The sequence below is a fragment of the Lepisosteus platostomus genome, chromosome 10 (assembly GCF_059453375.1).
Source record: "Lepisosteus platostomus isolate fLepPlt1 chromosome 10, fLepPlt1.hap1, whole genome shotgun sequence".
NCBI classification, from domain to species: domain Eukaryota; kingdom Metazoa; phylum Chordata; class Actinopteri; order Semionotiformes; family Lepisosteidae; genus Lepisosteus; species Lepisosteus platostomus.
Genome location: NC_142620.1, coordinates 26,091,054 through 26,112,408, shown reverse-complemented (window position 1 = coordinate 26,112,408; position 21,355 = coordinate 26,091,054). Strand labels below are relative to the sequence as shown.

Here is a 21,355-nt window from a genome sequence, read left to right as displayed (position 1 = left end):
TAAATATCACAACATGATCGAATTTAAGTCATTTTAATAACAATGAATCACCTATGCTTTCTAATATAAACATTTATATTGATTTAAATCGCGTTTAAATCGCCTTTATTTAAAACCCATAAATAAAGCTGATACTGTTTAGACTTTTAATTATTTAAAACTGTATTACAGCAGCACAATGCACAATGCAACGTAAATCACTATCTTTGTCTTCTGCCTAATAATGTTCACCTCTCTGTCCAGCAAATTAACAATAGTAATAATAATGAACTTTATTGTATATGGCGCCTTTAAAGGTGGCTCCTCAAAGCACTTTACAGGATAAAAACAATAACAACAATACTGTTAGGCTGGGCAAACGATTTTTATTTTATTTTTTTAAAGAAATACAAAATGAGATATAATGATGTGTTCCGGCTTAGACATTAACTAAGAGCATAACGAAGGTCATAAAGGTCATAAACGATATTAATTTTGGAACATCAACATATTATGTAAACTGTATGTTGCTGTTATTGGTATTTTAAAGAAAAAATACTGTAAAATCCTGGGTTCGGTACAATGATTCAAGCATTCATGTGAAGGACAACTGGCTCAAAAAGACAAACAGACAAAAAGAATAACGGACACAGCACGAGCCTGCATTCTCTCCTCAGCCGTCCACACCACACTTTTCCCTGGGTCAGAGATTAAATAAAACTTCACTTGCACCAAACAAATTACCACACACTGAACACTGAATATGTTAACCCAAATATGTCTCACAATACTTTTATGGTACATTACTTTGCTAAAATGTATTTAAAAATAAAAATGATTACAAACGCCAGCAGAGAGAGAGACACACACACAGTTCTTCATTGTGAAAAAGTAATTGTTTTTTCCTTTGTCAGCACCCAGACAATCGCAAACGCGTTATTAATGAAATGCTTTTATTCATTCTTAATCGAACTCACAAGTTGTCATCTGCTGCTGAAGCTCTGTGAGATTCACACATGGCTAGACTTGACTCGGCTCTGGCTTTCCCATCTATACCGATGCACTGCAAGTACAACCCCCATCTCTGCGGGAGTGCTGGCTGTGACGAATTAAACCGGTTTCACAGGTATTTTCAAAGTAGAAGGGGGCGAGATTTCCAGCGAAAGACACCTCCCCCCCTCCAAAACCCAGTAAGTACAGTACTTACTAGTTAAGAAAGCTAGGCTGCTCAATGAAATCGCTTTAACATGCTAATGCATTGGTGTAACAGTCCGGGCGTGGCAAGCTTCTAATGTCTCCCGACTACGGCGAAAGGAACCCTTCTTTCATTGGAAGACAATGAACATATTCTACCCGTACATGAGAATATAATGCTGGCGTGTGGGCGCGGTGGGGTGCTGTACCAGCTGTAAAAAAAAAAGTAGTTTTTTTTTTCTTAAGTCAATTGTGTGTCCATAATATTGCAGTAAGTGAAAAGACCACGGGCATTCTTCCTCCCCCTACATTCTCAGAGTAGAATAGAATTTTCCTTTGACAAAACAAGGCTCGCCAGATAATGTGAATTGAAACCTGTTTTTCTAGCTTTAAAAGTCGTGCGATGTGTAAGCAGGAACACATCATTATATCTTACATATAAAAAATACATAATATAGCTCCCAAACAAACACAAACGTGTTTTTAATAAAATGCTTTTATTCACTCATAATCTGACAATTTCAGGAAGACTAACGAAGGACTAAGGAAATTGTCATCTGTTGTTGAAGCTCTGTGAGCTCGGTGACTTTGAGACCACTTGTTATCCCAAGTTGTTTGAATCGCCACAATTCAAATAGAGAAAAAAGAGCTGACTGACAAGATTTAAGGCTGTCAATGTTGGATTAAAAAAACACGTTGCCCGACGTTAGTTGCATTGCTTGAAAAATAATTTTATTTCAAGAGACTGGATAAGTAATTCAAGTGTATTTTTAACTTCCTGAAAAACAAGTAATAATTTAACAATATGTGCAAACGTTTTTTTATGATATGTCGCTGTTGTGAATGTCTGTGGAGTGTATCTTATTTGCCTGTCTGTCCTGGCTGTGCTCTCTCGCTCGCCCTCCCCCCCCTCTCTCTCTCAATTCAATTAAATTCAAGGTGCTTTATTAGAATGACAGATGGGTACAATCAGTGTTGGGTATTTACTTTGTAATCTGTATTGCTTTGAGATGCCACTTTTAAAGGTGATATATAAAATCAAGGCTTTAACTTGCTTTAACTCCGCAAGTCTGAGTTCTTGTGTCTGTCCTATCCGAGCCCGAAAGTATTACAATATGTATCTTTATAGCAGGTGGTGTACAGCTTTTTAGTATAGATTACACTTTTCTAAAATGTATTTAAAAAATAAAAACAATTACAATCTAATCTTTCCACGTTTGATCCCAAGATCCCAAGAAAAATAAATCTAAATGGGGTGAAAGCTATGCTGAAAGTTTATTAAGATACTTAGAAGACAAAATATCAATTTATGTTGCATTTGTCTGATTGTGAATCAAAAAACACATATATTTAAACACGCGTTTGCGATTTAAATCAAAACACGATTTAAATCAATATAAATGTTTATATTGTAACGCATAGATGACTATTCATTGTTATTAAAATGACTTTCGATCATGTTGTGATATTTAGAAATATAAAAGTCAATTAATTGTCCATAATATTACTATTCTATTTTTTCAAATAAATGTTTGTTAAAAGAAAAGTCACGGCGCCAGCTGGATTTGAACACACAACCTGTAGGTTAAGTAATCAGGCACCTAGACCAGTGGGCTATTAGGGAAGTCACACGAAGAGAGAGGCGAAACAGCCCTACACAGTCCTGTCGCAGTACACAAATATAATCATATCGTTATTAATTTCTTTAGATACGCTATTCCATATTATATTAGCAGAAAAGCTTAAAACTAACAACTTTTTTACATGCTATTTCACATGTTAGTTAAAGACTTCGATGCTTAAAATGTTTAGGGAGAAATGGAATACCGGTGTGTATTTTTTCTTTAAAGTACCGATTCCTGGAATCTGACTGGCTGACACCCTTCTGAAGTGGTTCCATAATATCTGGTATACGGAAAAGAAAGCGTTGATAAAAAAGTCTGGATTCTCATGTATCTGATACAAGTATCTTTTAATACAGTCTTTGATGTGCTCTTGAGGATCCTTGTGATATTTTGAGCTCTGGTTGAATGATAAGTGTCGCAGTTTAAATCATTTTCGTAGTTAGAAATTATGAAACGCTCTGTTAAAAGCAAGGGAGTTTTTATGTTCGTTGCAGTAAAAGAAAATGCCTGACAAAGTAGGGCTTGGACAGATTCCAAGTGCTTGTACAAATGTGCTAAAGAAATTAGCAAAAAAAGTCATTCCTTTATTGTATTGGCTAGCTAATGTCCTGTCCTCGTGAGTTAGATCCACGAAATGCTGTGGTGTTTGTCAAAGAAAAAAACGAAAAGTATTTTTGTTTAAAATGACGGTTAGAAAGAATGTGGACCAGCGTAATACTTTGAGTTTACAGCTTGTCCAAAGTCATTCATAATTAATACTATTAGTAATATCTTCGGTAAAGGCTTTGATGCATAAATATTTCTGTTAAAGGTAGGTTGTGTACTTTTGTCCAACTGAGCAATCTTGCTTTCATAAAATATACCAACTTTTTAATGACTGATGATTAACATGCTGTAATACACAGTTTAAATTTAAAAGCTCAAATGCTGTACATGAGAGGTTAAGCTTTATTGGCTTCTCCTGGTGGTTTTACAAGGTGATTCCGGACACTTTCTGGCATGACGTCAAATGACACGATACACCGCGTGATACTGCGTGATATTGAGTTTTGATGCGACACGTCCACCGGGGTATACCGCGAAATACCCCACCCATTTTGAATGGCTGCATCTGTATTTAGGACACTTTTACGATGATTTAAGTGTTCCCATATTTTTTAGTAATTATATCTTTTAAGCAATTTACTGAGTGATTTTAACAAATCTTGCATTCTACCACAAACACAAGTAGTGCTCTTTACTCCATATTAGAGTCTGTAACATGAAAATGGCCAGGAGGGAAAAAATATGATATTCATGTGAAGACTGGCTGCTTCCAGCATAATAGAAAGGAAATTAATGTTGACCTGCTGACAGAAAGGAAGTAGCAGCAAAAGAAGCAAGGGATCTGCTCTCACCCACCTGTCTGGGGGCACCTGCCTCTCAAACAGCAAGTGAGTGAGGTGCTGGGATGGGGTCTGCTGCAGCACCAGGAGGGGATTCCCCAGCTTCACCTCACAGGCCAGCTCTGCTTCCAGAAATAGAGAGAGACATTACAACTGTATTGGATACACATGGCTTATGCCTCATGATTCACTCTATGAGGCCTATATTATAACTTTCTCTTAGTCTACACTTTAATTATCCTTTCTTTGCTATACATAACAGTGTTCATCTGACTTGCCCTATAATCTAAATTTTCTTAAAACACTGTAATATCTCTTAAGCTCCCTCTTTCAACTTTCTCATGAAAATCCTAAAATCTCTCTCAACCTTCTTACTCACTATTTCTCTACCACTCTCAGGTCAGCCACTACCTGCAGCTGTTATGACAAAGTGTTCATTACACTGTGCCTCACACCTTGAGGTACTAATGCCTCCTGTAAGCCCCGGGTCAACAAGCTTCTCCTGTTCATCGGCAGCACACATTCTTCACCTTTAAACCAGGAAATATGAGCCACCATGCACCCTCCTGTCCACAAACTGGAACACACTTCAGTACACCTACAGCATCCTGTGTAATGTATTGTCAAGCTGCTTTAAACCTTGAAAAGGCTCACAGTCTGGTAAAGCCAGCCCAGTCCAGCTCTAGGAAGAACTAGCTGCAGAGTCCTAACACCCATTCCCTCTCAGCTGATCCCATTTGCTCAGGAATGCAAACACAGGTTTGCTGAGATGTAGGGGATCCAGACTCTGTGATCAAAGCAATCCTAAAGTGTACCTTGGTTCAAATAGTTAATTCAGTTCTGGGTAAATTATTAAGTGTCAATCAACAGTCCAGAAAGAGACCATATAAGATCAGATCAAGGTAGAGGAAAGACGGGAGAAAAGGGGAAAAGAAGGTCAGGCCACATAAGAGAAAGGAGACAGAAACAGATGGAACTTGAAGCTTGTGCCAGGCAAGAGTCCCTGCTCTCCCTGCTTAAGTTTGAACCTTGCTAATAGAGCTTGGTATTCTATGGCTTTTAGAGAACTTGGTGTTCTGAGTGAAGAATCTTTTGGTTTAAAACTGTCTCTCCTGCTTAGTGGATGCATTTTAAAGTAGGAAGATAGGCTCCCATTTCTTAGTTGGATCCGGGTTAGAGAGGGAGAGATGTAATCGTAGATTGTACTCTGTTTGGTTTAGAAGGCCTCTGTAGGCATTAAGATTCACATACTAGGTAGCAGCCTGGGGTTTTCTGGGTGGTCTAGATATAAGTCTCTGAAATGCCTTTTCTGTAAACTTATAAATACATTAAGTTGTGTTTGATATTTTATTTTGTGTGTAGTGTGGTGTCTTTCACTGCCATTGTTAATAGTTATTTAACCAATTGTTCACCAAAGTTGTGGCAGAGAACAAATAATGCACCTCTTCCTATGCCTCTACTTATACCAACCACTCAGGTATGTACTTGGAGAAATGATTTACAAGTAGGGGCTTATATTTATTTTACGTAGGTAGCTTTGACAACATGTGTAGGCTGCAAAGGAACAGGTAAAGGTTTATTCGATGCTGAAAAGAGTAGAAAAGAAACAACATTTAGGCTGTGGAGCCTTCTTTGGGTGTCAATAGTGCCCACCCAACGAAGGCTCCACAGCCAAAACGTTGTTTTTCTTCTCTTTTCAGCATGGAATAAATATTTATTTTTTTATTGACTAATCCTGATCTGCTTGGTTATTTCCTGATTTTCTCTATTTTTGTAACCCTCCATTTGTAACAATACCATTTATTAAAAAAAGCTATTACAACCATTGTTTATACTAGACATAAAAAAGCTTGTGAACGTTATACAGTGTCTTGCAAAATTATTCAGACCCTTCAAAGGTTTTCAAATGTTGCTGGATTACAACTGATACTTAACACTATTTTTCCAATCAGTATTTTTATTGCACATTTACATGCTCAAACAGAAAATTTTAATGACTAAATTAGTTATTTGTCAACAGATATCTTAAAGAACTTTAAAAACTGAAATGTTCTGCTTGCATAAGTATTCAAACCCCACACATTCACATTTGGTAGTGCCACCTTTTACTGCAATAACAGCTTTAAGTCTTTTGGAGTAGGTGTCTAACAGCTTTGCACACTGGTTAGGAATGATTTTTCCCCCTTTCTTCTTGGCATTTCGTTCTAGCTCTTTCAAGTTTCTTGGACAGCACTTTGGGACCGCAATTTTCAAATCGTGCCACAGATTCTTAATGGTGTGGAGGTCAGGTCTCTGACTGGGCCACTCAGGGACATTCACCTTTTTATTCTTGTGCCACAAGGCTACTTTGGCCTTGTGCTTTGGATCATTGTCCTGTTGAAAGATTAATCTTCTCCCTAGCTTAATATTTAAGCAAACTAAAACAAGTTCCCTTACAGTATTTCCCTGTACCTTGCTCCAAGCATTTTTCCTCCAATTCTAACAATATTCCCAGTCCCTGCTAATGCAAACCATCCCCACAGCATGATGCTGCTGCCACCATACTTCACTGCATGAATAGTGTTTCTTGGGACATGGGCAGTGTTAGGTTTGTGCTTTGAATTTTGACTGAAATTTGAAAAAGCTCTGACCACAAAAAAAAAAAACATCTGACCACAAACCTTTTCCCAAATCTTAATTGGATCACCCTCATGATGCCTGGTAAACTCTAGATGGGATCTGAAATGGTTCTTTTTGAGTAACGGCTTCTTTCTCGCCACCCTCCCATACAAGCCAGTGTAATATAGAGCTCTTGATATAGTCGACCGTTGTTACTCCACTCTTAGCCACTGATCTCTGTTGGTTTTTCAAAGTAATTGTTGGCCTCTAAATGGCTTACTTCACAAGTTTCCTTCTTGAATATTGAGCCAACAGTGCTCACTGGGATGGACATACAAACATTTTGATACTTTTTGTAACCTTTTTCCTAATAATATCTCTATCTCCAATGCTCTTTAGTGTTCATTTTCATACCTTTCCTTCAGATTCCTTAAGATTCACAGCCTGACCAAAGGTCCCTAAACAGACTGGAGTTTCTATACAGTAAATGTGATAGTCACTACATAGGCAAATGGTGCCAATGGTAAGGCAATTATATCCTAATTAGAGCAATTTCTTTCATGTGTTTGAACTTAGAGCTACCAAAGCACAGTGGTCTGAATGCTTAAGCAAGCAGAACATTTCATTTTTTTCCCCACTTTCTTTTAAATACGTGCTGACAAATAAATAATTTTTCTTTAAAAAAAATTCTGTTTGAGCATGTGAGTCTGCAATAAAAATACTGACTGGAAAATGTGTATGTGTATCATTTGTAAAAGCTTAAAACTTTTAAAGGGTCTGAATAATTCTGCAAGGCACTGTATTCTAAATTCGAAATCTTTGAAGAGCAAATGGATTTGGTCAAAAGAGAAAGTGGAGCACCTTTCTTGCTCTGCATTTGTCTTCCTTTAGGTGAAGATTAATTGTGAAATTAGACTTTTTAAAAATACAGTATTTATCTTATAAACCTGTCTGAATTTCTGAATCCAATAATGTGGCATCACTGAATTGCTACTAAACATGTAAGACAGTGACAAGTTAGAGTCTGGAGTGAAGGGGCAATATTTTACCGGACTCTGAGCTCTGGCTGTGGACCAGGACACCAGCCAGTGTGTTGACGTAGTCAAAGAAGGTGCGTATATAATCAACGCTGTGGGCAGCACTCTCTTGGACCTGGAAGTGTTGGTCTACAGAGCGGAGCAGCTGCTTCATCTGAGAGCGTACAGGGTGGGCCTCCAGCTCTGCCAACCTTAGGCTGGCCTGCTCTACCAGAGCACCCAGCAGCCCCGTCCCCCGCATCTCCCCTGTGGGGCAGAGACAGCATCATCATGACAGGAACACATGCACTCACAATCATGGACCCTGGACAGGAAGAACTTCAGCTCTTCAGAAAGACTACCAAATAACTCCTTAAAGCTCCAAGGCATTCCCTCCTGTTATATGCTATAACGTTATTATTAGTAATAAACCTGGAAATGGGAGTAATAGAGACCAATTAAGTGAACAACTGATTTATTAAGAGTCCAGGGTGGAATGAAAATCAGAAAACATGGTGACAATCCATTATCAGAAGTGAATACAGTGCTTTAAAGGAAAATGTAGGAGAGATTACAAGTAAGGTGATGAACAGATACAATACAGTATGTTATAGAATAAGTACCACACTATACTACTGGAATTTAAATAGAAATGATTCTAATTTAATTGTTTGTAATTGTATAAAGCTTTTCATCTCAAAGGATGACAAAGTACTTCACATATACACCCACTTGGGTAATGCTTGGCAACCATTATACAATAGCAGCTCCAAAACATAGTAAGAGCAGAAGTAATAAACAATACCAACTTCACTAATTGAATTAAAGGGGAATCTAAATTACAAGGTTGTAATAACTTGCTATATTTCTGTTCATCCCAAATGTGTGCAGCAAAACTAAAACATAGGCTGTCCTAAGTGACAGTGCTACTGTGTTTCTTAACTCAGCAACTCATTCAAGCCAGATGTAAAACACCACTGCTGTTTTTCTACTTGCTTACACTGGAGTAGTGAGAACCATATGGGGCAGATAAAGCAAGATTTAAGAATCCTGTTTCAAAGATTCTAAGGACACAATCTGCTTGAACAGGATATCAATGGTGCAGGCTGCAGACAAGCAGGAATTTAAAATATGATACCTAAAGCCAAGCAACAAGATGCCACAAAAAAATTTATCTGCTTCATTGTGGACCTGTAAAGTTTGCAACTCTAAACATGGCAAGGTTGGTTCTCAGGCCTACTGTGACTTCAGTGTCAGCACTACAAATTGGGATTTTGTGGTTATCAGCAGCTTTCAGTGCTCTCTCTGTCCCATGCTCAGCGAAGAGGGGACTGACCTGTGACATCAGCAGCACCAGCCAGGGTGTGCACAACCTGCTCAAGCCGCTGTGTGGTGAGGAGCTGCGCAGTGATGCCCTCCTCAGTCAAGCATGGGTAGCAGCTCAGCAACACCTCCACCGCACTGCAGCTGAATGGGCTCCAGGTCTTCTCTTCACTACCCTCTGGAACAGCACAGATGACAAAACATGAATGACACAAAGGGGATGTCAAGTGAATTCAAACAGGCAGAGAAAAGGAAGGCAAGAGTTTTATATATATTTTTATTTTTCATTTCATTTGACTCCACATTTATAATATTAGCACCAAATGCTGATGTTAATTTAAATCCAATACTGTATAATAAAATAATTAATAGATTTATTCCATGCTGAAAAGAGAAGAAAGAAAATGCAACGTTTCGGCCTTGGAGCCTTCTTCAGGTGTGAGCGTTCACACCTGAAGAAGGCTCCACGGCCGAAAAGTTGCGTTTTCTTTCTTCTCTTTTCAGCATGGAATAAACCTATTATTTGTTCCTTTGCAGCCTACGCATGCGGACGTAGCTCCCCACCAGAACTAATAAAATAATTTATGTGCAAAAGTAGTAAGAGTTTTTTTTATGGGAAACTTAAACTTTTCCCCACAGACTAGGAAGGACCTATACAAAAATCAGTAAAATAAACTGAAATGGTAGACATGATTAATGACTGTTTCACCTATAACAGGAAATGCATGCATTGATCAAGACAGAGAGGGGTAAACAGGGATGAGAGAACCATCAGGGAACTGGGATCCTGATATAATACCCTTTAAAGAACACTTTGAAACTGTACAGGTTGTGTCCAAATCAAATGTTTACAACTTCAGGAAAGCAAGCTTTAAAGAAATGAGACAGAGCTTAACAGATGTAAATGGAATACAATAGATGGAATCAAATAGAGAATGAGAAGTAGGAGGAAAAAACACTTTATTAAATAGTAGTAGCACAGAAGAGACAGAAGTGTTTTAAAAACTAAAAGCAACCAAGATTAACACATCCCCAAAACCAGATTATATCCTATGATTTGTACTTAAGGAAACAAGAAATGTTATTCAGAAGCTGTACATCTCACCTCGAAGAACGCAAAAGAAACTTTACTAATTTTCTAGGTACCTAACCATTGAATATTTTCACATCTGAAGCTTTGTACAACTACTGATTTTAATTGTTTCTGGGCTGAACCATATTAACAGAAATTGAGCTGACAAATGAACAATATGGAGGTAAATAAAATATAACAATTCTTCCAACAGTAAGCACTTAAGAGTAATACATGTTTAGAAAGGGTAGATTAATAGAAAACAGACTAGATAAGGGATGAATGCACACACTGTAATAAGTACCACTAGGACCACTGCTATGTTTTAAAACAATTTATATCAATGATTCAGACAGGTATAATACGAAATGTCTTGATGAGATCCTTAGATCAATTACGACTACTGTGTGCCGATGGGCCTCATATTCTTCTCGTTTATAAACTTTCTAATGTTCTTATGCGATTGCCATCTTCTTATGCTGTGATCTCTTCCTGTAAAATCTTTACTGCAGTTTATCTAGGTTTTAGTAAGCTTTCTGAGCTTCACCTACTGAAAAGCTACTAAGCCTTTAGATGCACATTGATCCTCCTACCAACTTGCTAGTTGCAATTACATGGTTAACACCATACAGTGCATATAAAAAGTTTAAGAACCTCAAAGATAAATATGGAAATGTAATAATTTTAAAACAATAGCCTTCTTGAAATAAAAACAGTTTTCATGGACATATCATACTGTATATCATATATGTAACAGATTACATGTCTCTTAAAGCAAAATGAGATTTGTTTCAAAGTAAGAAACAAAGTAAGTAATTAGGTACAGGGGATATGACAAAGTAGGTGAACCCCTAGTTTCATAATAATAATTAGGATAAGCTGTTTAAATAATTAGGTAGATATTGGGAGCTGAGTTTCAAAGGCCCCACCCTACAGTATATAAAGACCAGAAAGAGTGAGGTTGGTCTTCACCATACAGGTGTGTGGAAATAAGTCATGCCATAATCTAAGGAAATCTATGAGGACCTCAGAAAAAGAGTTACTGATACTCATCAGTCCGGAAATTGTTACAAAACCATTTCTAAGAATATGGGGCTCCACCAATCCACTGTCAGACAGACAGTCTACAAAAGGAGAAAATTCAATGCAATAGTGACTCTACCCAGGAGCGTTTGTCCTACCCAAATCTCTCCAAGAACCAACCAGAAAATCACCAAGGAAGTTAAAAGAACAACAAGCAACACCAAGGAACTGCAGAAAACTCTTGTCTCGCCTAATGTAATCACTCCCAACTAATCAACTATTAGAAAATGACTGAACAAGAATAGTGTTCATGGAGGCCTTGAGAGGCTAATGGTAAGGGAGATCTGTCTGGTAAGGGGTTGCGGCTGGGGAGTCTGGAGTCTAAAGCTGACTACCCATTTTGTTTTAGCACTGCAGGTGATGTGGGGAGAAACCTGCAAAAACATATTTTAAATTTGATATAGTGTGACTAGTTGAGATTTTTTTAGATGCCCATGTTTGTTGATACATCTGTGTATAAGATGATTGTATGTTATTTTTGTACATAACAATAAAAAATAGTGTTCATGGGAGGATAGCAGGGAGAAAACCACTGCTCTCAACAGAGGACATTGCTGCCTGTCTGAAGTTTGCCAAAGACCACATACAGTACTGTGAAAACGTATTTGCTTCCTTCCTGATTTCCTCTATTACTGCATATTTGTCACACTGGATGTTTTCAGATCTTTAGACAAAATCTAGTATTAGATAAAGGAAACCTGAGTGAACAAATAACACTTTATTATTATTATTTCATTTATTAGATAAAGTTTTCCAACACTCTGTGTGAAAAAGTAATTGCCCCCTCACACTTAATAACTGGTTGCGCCACCTTACTAGAACTGCAACCAAACGCTTCCTATAATTCTTTCACATCACCATGGGGGCATTTTAGTCCACTCTTTCTTTCACAGAACTGCTTTAATTCAGAAACATTGGCAGGTCTTCGCACACGAACTGCTCATTTCAGGTCCTGCCACAACATCTCTATTGGGTTTAGGTCTGGACTTTGACTAGGCCACTCCAAAACTTTAATTTTGCTTCTTTTCATCAGTGATAGACAGGGCACAACAAAATTAAAGGTGAGGGGGGACATACAAACTGTTCTCCGATGGGCTCAGCTGTGAAACTTTGAGACTGGCCATTCCCAGACTTACCCAATTTTGCCTGACCTTTAGCAGTAGGTGTGTGATTGAGGATTTTACCAATCTGCTGCAGCACTGCTGGGAACCCTCTGAGCCCTTCAGGGTGGGTGACAGTGTGATCGGCTTTCAGTCCTGCATTAGTTAACAAGCAAAATATAACAATGTGAACTCCTGCCATGACAGACGTTTTTCTGAGGCAGGAGGACATTTATGTCAGGATTTTATGGCTTAGTAAAAAGCATCATTTCCATTTACCCCAGTGCAGTCTGTGTTGTGAATGTGAGCACAAGCCCAAATGATTGTGCTGAGCCACTCTGGGCATCACCAGGCGAATTCTCAGGATATATACCTGGACAATGACACTTTTGCTTGTCTATTAATCCTTAAAAACTTGAATGTGAAAAGGTCCAATAGCAAAACAGGACAAAATTATTTATTTTTCTGGAGTAAATATATGAATTTTAAGTACACAGATGAAAGAAAAATACATGATTTGTTTTTGAAGTCACAGTGAATAACTGTGGTTAAATTATAATGCACAGTTGTACAGATACAAAGATTTGCTTTAAAGTACTGACAAGAATAACATCATGGATAAACTGTAAATCATGAATGAATTCTTCATTTTGTAAATAAATGTTCTTGACACTGGAAAAGGAAAACGGAACATAAACAAAATGGTCAAATTCAACAAGTTACAAACAAAATTTGGTCATTTGAGAACCTCAATGCTCCAGGAGAAGATTTTAGCTTGCTCTTGTTTTTGGAAGAGCCAGTGTATACCTCTGCTCTCCAGGCTGCTGTGTAGCCGCCTGTCTGCTATCTCCAGGAGTTGCTTGGAGGTCTTCCACAGCTGGCACTGAGTGCAAGCCAGGTCAAAGGCTGCCATGCCCGGCGAGCTCAGCTCATCAAGCGGCCCCCTGAGGGGGCTCTTGGCTTCCAGGACCATGTTGTTCAGCCAGTAGCTCTCCTGCAGGGTGGGCAGCTGCTTCCCAGGGGAGCTCAGCAGCTTGTCCGCCACATCCGAAATGGAGTAGAACACCATGCCTGCACAGAGCACCCAAGAAAACATTCAGGAACAGATGTCATAGCTGGAAATTCCTTTTGGCATTATGGAATCTGGTTTGAAAAACAGTTTTCTGCCATGTGTTTCCTTAATATTATAGAAATTAAATGTCTAAATCTGGAACAAAAACTTCTTTGTTTCTTCTTGGAAACTTGTAGCATCCTTCAATTGGTATTAAGACTTAAGTTCGGTCTAAATTGTTCTGAATTTCCTTTATAGCTTCTAAAGTGTTTATTAATCCTATTTTGGCATAATCCTATATTGACAAGTTTACAAACTACACCACAATCTAAATTATCTACTTAATTAAGTGGTTCTAATACACATCCTTATGGTACTACACTAATCATATGAATCTCTGCTGTCCCCTGAACAATCACTAGCCATTGAACACCAGTGAGCCAGTCCTCAACTTGTCTCCTTAAAGCATTTTCTTCCCAGACTGTCTCACTCAGGCTCCCTTACTCAGACTGCATGAGAAATGTTCTACAATTCTACAGACCATGACTACTGATCATCTCTGCAACATAACAGTAAGATGCCACCACCAACAAGACAACAGGTAGTAACATCAAGTACTATTGTTTCTTATTTCTTACCACAAATATTTGAAGTTTAAAAGTAGTAAAAATGTAGTGAAGAGTATGGTTTTACCAGCTGCAGCGGCACTGCCGATGGCCTGCAGGGTGGAACGCCCACTACTGACCCTGCGCCCTGAGCCCTCTGCTGTCTGGCTCTCGATCTTCTGCTCCACCTGGGCCAACTCATCCAGAACCTGCTGGTACCGCTCCATGAACAACAGCTCCCCGTAACACACTGACGACTCCAGGCCAAACATCTGAGCCACCTACGGGTTAATGGACCAGTACTGGTTATAAAAACCTGACATAAAAAGCACCTGAGGTTACTCAGAGGAAAGCTTTAAAATTTGAAACTCAACAAATTCAATGAATGCTTTTATATCCCCGGTCACCTTTTCAGAACAAAAAAACCGCGACAGACCACAAATTTAAAAGATTAACACTTATACAAACATGGCAGTCTGGAGAAGGTAATGAAATTTCCTGGAACACTATCTGGGAAAATAAAAAAATGGCATATAAAATGTCCAACCACTGAATTATTTGTTGAAATTCTCTGTGTACATAATTCCTCACAAACATAGACATCATGAGAAACTAGACCAGAGTCCCAAATGTCTGAGGTGAGGTGGTGCCTTGACAACAATATGGCCCTGAACGTCTACAAGACAAAAGAACCCATTGTGGACTTTAGGAGACCCTGAGGGAGTCACACCATAATCAGCACTGAGGGTACAGCAGTGGAAAATGTCAGCTGTTTCAGATTCCTCGGTCAGCAGATCTCCATCAACTTGGCTTGGTTTCACAAAACTATAGCCAGTCTGAAAAAGGCACAAAAGCGCTTGCACTTTCTGTGGTTCGTAAAGAAATGTGGTATGGGGAAGCAGCTACTCATGAACTTTTACTGCAGCACCACAGAAAGTGTCCTCACTAGTGGTATCACTGTATGGTACAGAAATACTACCATGCATGACTACAAAGGATTATGGCAACTGGATTATAGGCAGTGCCAGCTTGTCCATAGGCGAACTAGGCAATTGCCTGAAGCAGCATTTGAGCAAGGGCGGCTAAATGTACTGTAACAAGCTCGGGTTCCGCCCCAGTTCATCCCTCACCGCATGGGATCGAACCCAGGCCTCCAGGGTCACTCAACAGGGAACTTGCCGATTGAGCTAAAGGAGACCTCCATTAGCCCAAGCGGCCAGCTTCTCTTCTATGTGCAGGGGAGGGCAGTGACAGCACCGCGCTACAATCGGCTCATACAACCTGTATGCCGGCCGTTCGTTACAGTACTATTTCAAACTATTCTGCGACTTATTAGAAACTTGACTGCAGACCACGTCATCCTACAAGCTCTCTTTGATCACTCCAAATGGCCAAGAAATACATCAGTCCTGGCTTGTGCCTCCCACCCTCGAGCCTGTGGCACTGGCACCAATTTCGATCAATTGGAGAGATTTTTCGTGTGCAAAGCAAAGTGCAGCATGTCAAAATGACCAAAACTGTCCAACTGTGAATGCAAAAAGAGGAGACTGTTAAAAGAGCAGGCACTCCACAAACAGAAAGGCTCATTCTTAAAATACATTGCCTCAGAGTCAGACTCAGTTAGCACGGATGATAATCTGTCAACATCACATCATCAAATCACTGATTCAGCTAGCAACTTTGCTTGTTACAAGAAACTGCAGACAGTAATTGCGTCTTGTCCAAAACAAGAGACCCACCAGCCGCTAACGTTACAAGCTGAGGAAAATGATAAGTGGCCAGCAACAATTAACCAAGGACTTCGAGATATTTTGATACAGAAGGGACCACACCAAGATTTGATTTTCCCAGGGACAGCGGGCAAAGAAAATTTTCCACTTGTAATTATAGTTGGACTTTAGCAAATGGGGAGAAACTGGAGAGGCCATAGCTCATTTATTCAGTTAGCAAGGATCTTATGTTTTGCTTTTGTTGTAGACTTTTTCGTGAAAGTGAGAGAAAATCATTTCTGGCAAAAGACGGTGTCAAAGATGTGAAAAATTTGTCAAGCATCTTGAGCGCCCACGAAAAGTTGAATGAGCATATAGAATGTTTTCATAAATGGAAAGAGCTGGACACAAGGTTGGCATCTCTTAACACTGTAGATGTGCAATATCAACTGAAAATATTAGCTGAAACAATGCATTGGCAGCAAGTGTTGCAACATCTGGTAAGACTAGTAAGAGCAATGGCCATGCAAAATATAGCATTCCGTGGTATCACAGACAGACTGTTTGAGCACGATAATGGCAATTTCTGAAACTGATAGAGATGATTGGCCTTTTTGATAACGTTATGGCTGAACACATTAGTCTCATGGAAAGTAAGTTGGGGTATGCGAAAAGAAATTCCCAATACAGTGATCTTAAAATTAGCAGAGTAACTTCTAAAGAAACGCACGTGGGTAAAGGAATTCAAAATGAAATCATAGCAATGCTAGCTTCCCAGATTCAGCACAAAACTCTTACGATGCCCAAATCAGCTAAGTACTACTCAATAATTTTAGATTCTACGCCCAACGTGAGTAGAATCGAACAGATGACAACGATCGTGCGCTTTGTTACAACACAGGAAAGCCGCATGAAGATTGCGGATTGATATGATGGACATGAGAGGTTGGCTGAAAATACGATGAATGACAGCGATTTTGACCAATTAGATCAGCTTTTCTGAAGCGGGCAGATTCAAAATTCAATTATAATAGCCCCATGGTTCTCAAACTATGGTACACGTACCACTGCTGGTACGCAGAGCGCCCACAGGTGCTATACCAGATGACCCTGGAAATTTGTTGTGTGCACTGAAAAATTGGGACGGGTTTTCATATTTTCTATTTTAATAAAATGAATTTATGTGTCAAATACACAGGCTACGTATTACGATACAGTGCGCGCTAATACTTGAGTGGACACAAGTACTTGAGCTACTATGTAATTCTATACCATTGTATAGGAATGTGTGCTACAAATGTAAGTGGCTAACTGTATTTAAAAAAACCTCCAGCAAATAGGGAGGTAGGAGAATGTGCATGATTTTGGAACAATACCAATCTTGTTAGCACAGGAAAGTGTAATAGATAACAGAAAAATATTTAAGGACTGTTCTAATTTAATTTGAGAAAAATACACCGAGCATCTCTGTGTTTCGCTCCCTTGCGCATTAAATAAAAACGTATTTTAACTTCTGAGACGGACTCCGGAAATGAAAGCGAGGGAAAAATGTAAGCTTGCGGATTGCTAAAGCAGGTAAGCCCCACACTATTTGTGAAGAACTTTGTTTACCATTGGCAAAAGAGCTGATGTATTGTGTGGAGAAAAAGCTGCTAAACTGCTCGACCTGCTGCCCCTTTCAAATGACACAGTCACTCTTAGAATTATTGATATGGCAGATGATGTCAAAAGTACGCTGATGGAGCACATTAAGATGAGCAGATGCTTTTCACTGCAATTAGATGAGTCTGTAGATGCCGTTGATTTGGGGAAATTTGCTAGATATGAGTTTGAGGGCACCTCCAATGAGGACTTTCTGTTCCGTAAGCCGCTACCAACAAGAACTACAGGAGAGCATATATTTCAGCTTCTGAATGAATTTATCGAAGAGAATGGCATCGACTGGAAAAAATGCGTCGGAGTTTGTACAGACGGTGCTAGAGCGATAACAGGCAGACACAGCAGTGTAGTTGCACCAATTAGAGAGGTTGCTCCAGATATGAAGTGGACGCACTGCAGCATCTGTTAAAATCTGTTAGACTCTGCTGTCAAAGTTGTGAATTGTATCAAGGCTAAACCAATGAATTCACATCTGCTTTGCTCGACTAAACAGGCTCACCCCTCTCACTGAAATGGTAAGTGCGCAGTGCTATTTTTTATTATATGTGTATGATATGTTTGTGTGTGGGTGCGCGCTCATGTTGGTCATTGAGATTTTCTGTGGTTCCTATGAGAAGATGACTTGTAGGTGGTACTTGGATGCTTTGGTTTGATCAGGGGTGGTACTTGGTCCAAAAACTTTGAGAACCACTGCAATAGCTTATACATTTCAGTTTCCTCCAGGTCTTTAGATGAGTCAGGCTAGCCTTTTGTGGATATACAGCTGCTCTTACAGAGGCTCCAAAGAAGGTAAAAACATGGGATATATTCTTTTTCTTGCACCATTAAAGCATGGACCACTAGGCTTAAGCACAGCTTCTACTCTCCTGCAGTAGGACCTCTCCACTATGCATTGACTACTATGTTTTTGTTGTTTTTCACTACCACATATTTATTGTTCTCTACAGCGTATTTATTGTTCTGGTTGTTACTATTTATTATGTTTGTCTCTATTGTGTGGTGTTGTCTTACTGTGCTGTCTGCTGTTCTGTGTATGACCTGAGGGATCGGCGTGAATACGAATTCTAATGTAAATGTCCATACGTCAATAAACTCCTCTCCTGCTCTCTTCTATCTGTGAGGGGGGAGATAGACTTCAGTTTTACATGTTCTGGGAGCATCTGTATAATGGTATGTTTTTGTAAAAATTGTTTCTTCTTTTTTGCCAGCTATTCTAGTATTCTCACCTTGTGCTTTTGTTGAATCCTGACTCCATTTCTGACCTCATGCCACAGCATAAATGAATGTGGTTGGCTGATCTGAGTTGAAGCTAAAAATAAATTGGCACTACATTGGGAGACTCTACCAACCTAAAAAATTAGTTTGTCATTGCGGCCTCCTGAACCAGTAAAGATGCATTCCATATATACCACACAGACAGACACTTGTGCAGACATTTTCTGGTCCATGCCCAATGTCCAGGACATGTCAGTACTAGTGCTTCTACCATGTTTCTTCATTTCTTTTCCTAGACACCACAGTACCTGGTGTCCCTCTGCAAAGTTGCTCCTCAGGATGCAGGAAACCAGTAGAGAGTCTGGTGGTGAGAGCATCATGGGAACCAGCAGGCTCTGATGGGTGTCCAGGGCAGTTTCCTCTGGCTCTCTCTGACTGGCAGCATCAACAGCACTTCCAACTGGGAGGAGAACAGACACAGGGGGTTGAGATAAACAGGCGTTCAGCTAGAGAACTTCCTCTGGCAACATGCTGACTAACAGTCCCACCACAGCGCATTCTCTTCTCAACTATCATTTATACAATTGATGAATTTTCTACTACTTGTATAGGGCTCAAATAGCAACAGCACAAAATTATTACTATAACTTATTTCAGTAACACTTTTATCCAAATTATACAGTTTTATACAGTTGTGTATTTTACTGAAGCACTTTAGGTTAATTACATTGCTCAGTTATAAGTCCCTAACCCTAATCACTTTTTCACTGTGTACTAATATACATTATGACTACATATAATATAGACAACATATTAAACCAATGTGGGCGTCATGGTAGCACGGTGGGTTCAATTCTCGACCTGGGTGCTATCTGCTATCTTTCAGTTTTGAAACCGTGGCAGGAACCCAAAGCACCCAAAGGAAACTAATGCAAACACAGTGACAACATATAAACTCCATACAGATAGCACCCAGTTATAGCAACGGATAAAACTGTGTACCAATATCACAGTAGTGAATAGTGTCTCAGTGTTAATTACAGAGGAATGCAGGTTCTTCAGAGCAGGTGGTTACTTTCTCCCATGAATAACAAAGTTTTGTCCTAAAGAATAGCAAAAAAACTACATATTTTTAAACAAAAGCACTTATTTAATTTTGATCATATGTTTCTTAGCAATTCCATTTTCTACATTTATAACAAAAGCAATCACTAGTCATTAAGTTGTTTCCTGCTCAGAGGGATCTGATAACAATCAAGAATAATTCCTAACAGTTCAGTATGAATACTGTACTGGTTCTGATGGGAGTAGAAATCTGTGGAGCACTTGCCATTCAGCCTGAACAGCGCTGTGCCTACCTGCCACTCTCCTCTTCATGCTTCCATGCCTGACAGACACCGCAAGCGATTTCTGCATATCACAGACCTGCCCTTCTGCAAAACACAATCAACCACACAGCACAGTGATGAAAACATTTCAATATTTCATTTACTGCACATAAGGTGTACATAACAACCCTGTATTAACAATGTTAGATAAATAAAAAAAGTGTTGTAACCTATACAAATTAATCTGAAGAACCTGTATTTTTCAAGGAGATGCACGTGTAGCGGCAATGCTTGTTAATAAGACAGAATTAAGTGTTGCTGTGCTTTCTGTAGTGTGCTCTCTGAAGGCACCAGTTCTGTAGGGTTTGGGCATTTACTGGGACAATTATTAATTGTAGCAGTAAATCACAAAATTGATTCTTTTGATGGCTTTAGAATCCAACCATGCGATATAACTCAAACAACGCACACACACAGGTACTAATACACGAGGATACATTTATTAATACATAGAATATGCATATAAACCTAACAGATCTTATCGAGAGGGTTATCAGAATACAAAACGTATATATTCAGTCAGTTACAAAGAGTTACATATATCAAGAGGACATACGTTAAGTATATCATTCATTTAGACCGTTTTGTAAATGAACTTGGTTATAACTTCTACATTAGATAGTCAAAACAAGTACATAACTCTTAGGAATTAAATTGATATCAACTGGTTGGGATAACAATTGAATTCTCAAGCAGTAATGCAGTGAAGTTGAATACTCATCCAATCTCTGGGGATTCAGATCTCCTGCGGACTCAAAGAAACAGTTGCAGGCTGTTGCTGTCCAATCCGCGCTCTCTGGCTCGGTGCCAGGCTGTGCTGTGCGGCTTGCGACGCTGCGCTGCTGATGCTCACTGACCGGCTAGTTAGTGTTGGCTTTAATTAGCACAGTTTGTGCACAGGAGAAAAGATGATTGTGGGTCCCAGCAGGTCAGGAAGAAGACCGGTTCATTCCTGATGAAGTGCTAGTTCTGAATAGTGATTCAGCTGTCCACAGTTCCGACCTGTTCACGAAGCTTGCTGCACCAAGCGTCCTAAATGCTGTGAGAACACCGGGGAAGGGAAAGGGATAGAAAAGACTGAACAAAAGGATTCAGTAGCCGCCCGCCAGGCCAGGCTTGAACAAGCTTTATTAGGACAGGGACAACCGTTCCCCAAGGCTGCCGGAAGCGTGAATGAGCTGATACTCTCCACCGGAGGAGGCGGAGACCCGCCCCCTCTCACTCCCTCAGTCTATCTGATTGAGCGGAAGGGTTCCTGCCTGGATGAATTCAGCCACTCCCAAGCGAGTGCTGACTCTACCCCTGAAGTCACAGAGCAGGCAGTAAAACACAGAGGAAAAGCAAGAAGCTTTT

General features: G+C 39.5%; 1 protein-coding gene across 5 annotated transcripts in view; it reads right to left on the bottom strand.

The window, feature by feature from the left end:
- The window catches only part of zfyve26 (zinc finger, FYVE domain containing 26), an 84,715-nt gene that overhangs the window by 41,671 nt on the left and 21,689 nt on the right, over positions 1-21,355 (bottom strand). For all 5 annotated transcript variants that reach the window (XM_088648905.1, XM_088648910.1, XM_088648908.1 and 2 more), the window contains 8 exons: positions 19,973-20,047; positions 18,923-19,074; positions 14,120-14,312; positions 13,183-13,446; positions 12,412-12,531; positions 9,134-9,298; positions 7,831-8,064; positions 4,200-4,305 (listed from right to left, as the gene is read on the bottom strand). In XM_088648905.1, the coding sequence (XP_088505031.1) occupies positions 4,200-4,305; positions 7,831-8,064; positions 9,134-9,298; positions 12,412-12,531; positions 13,183-13,446; positions 14,120-14,312; positions 18,923-19,074; positions 19,973-20,047 (1,309 nt within the window). The remainder of the gene's footprint in view (positions 1-4,199; positions 4,306-7,830; positions 8,065-9,133; positions 9,299-12,411; positions 12,532-13,182; positions 13,447-14,119; positions 14,313-18,922; positions 19,075-19,972; positions 20,048-21,355) is intronic.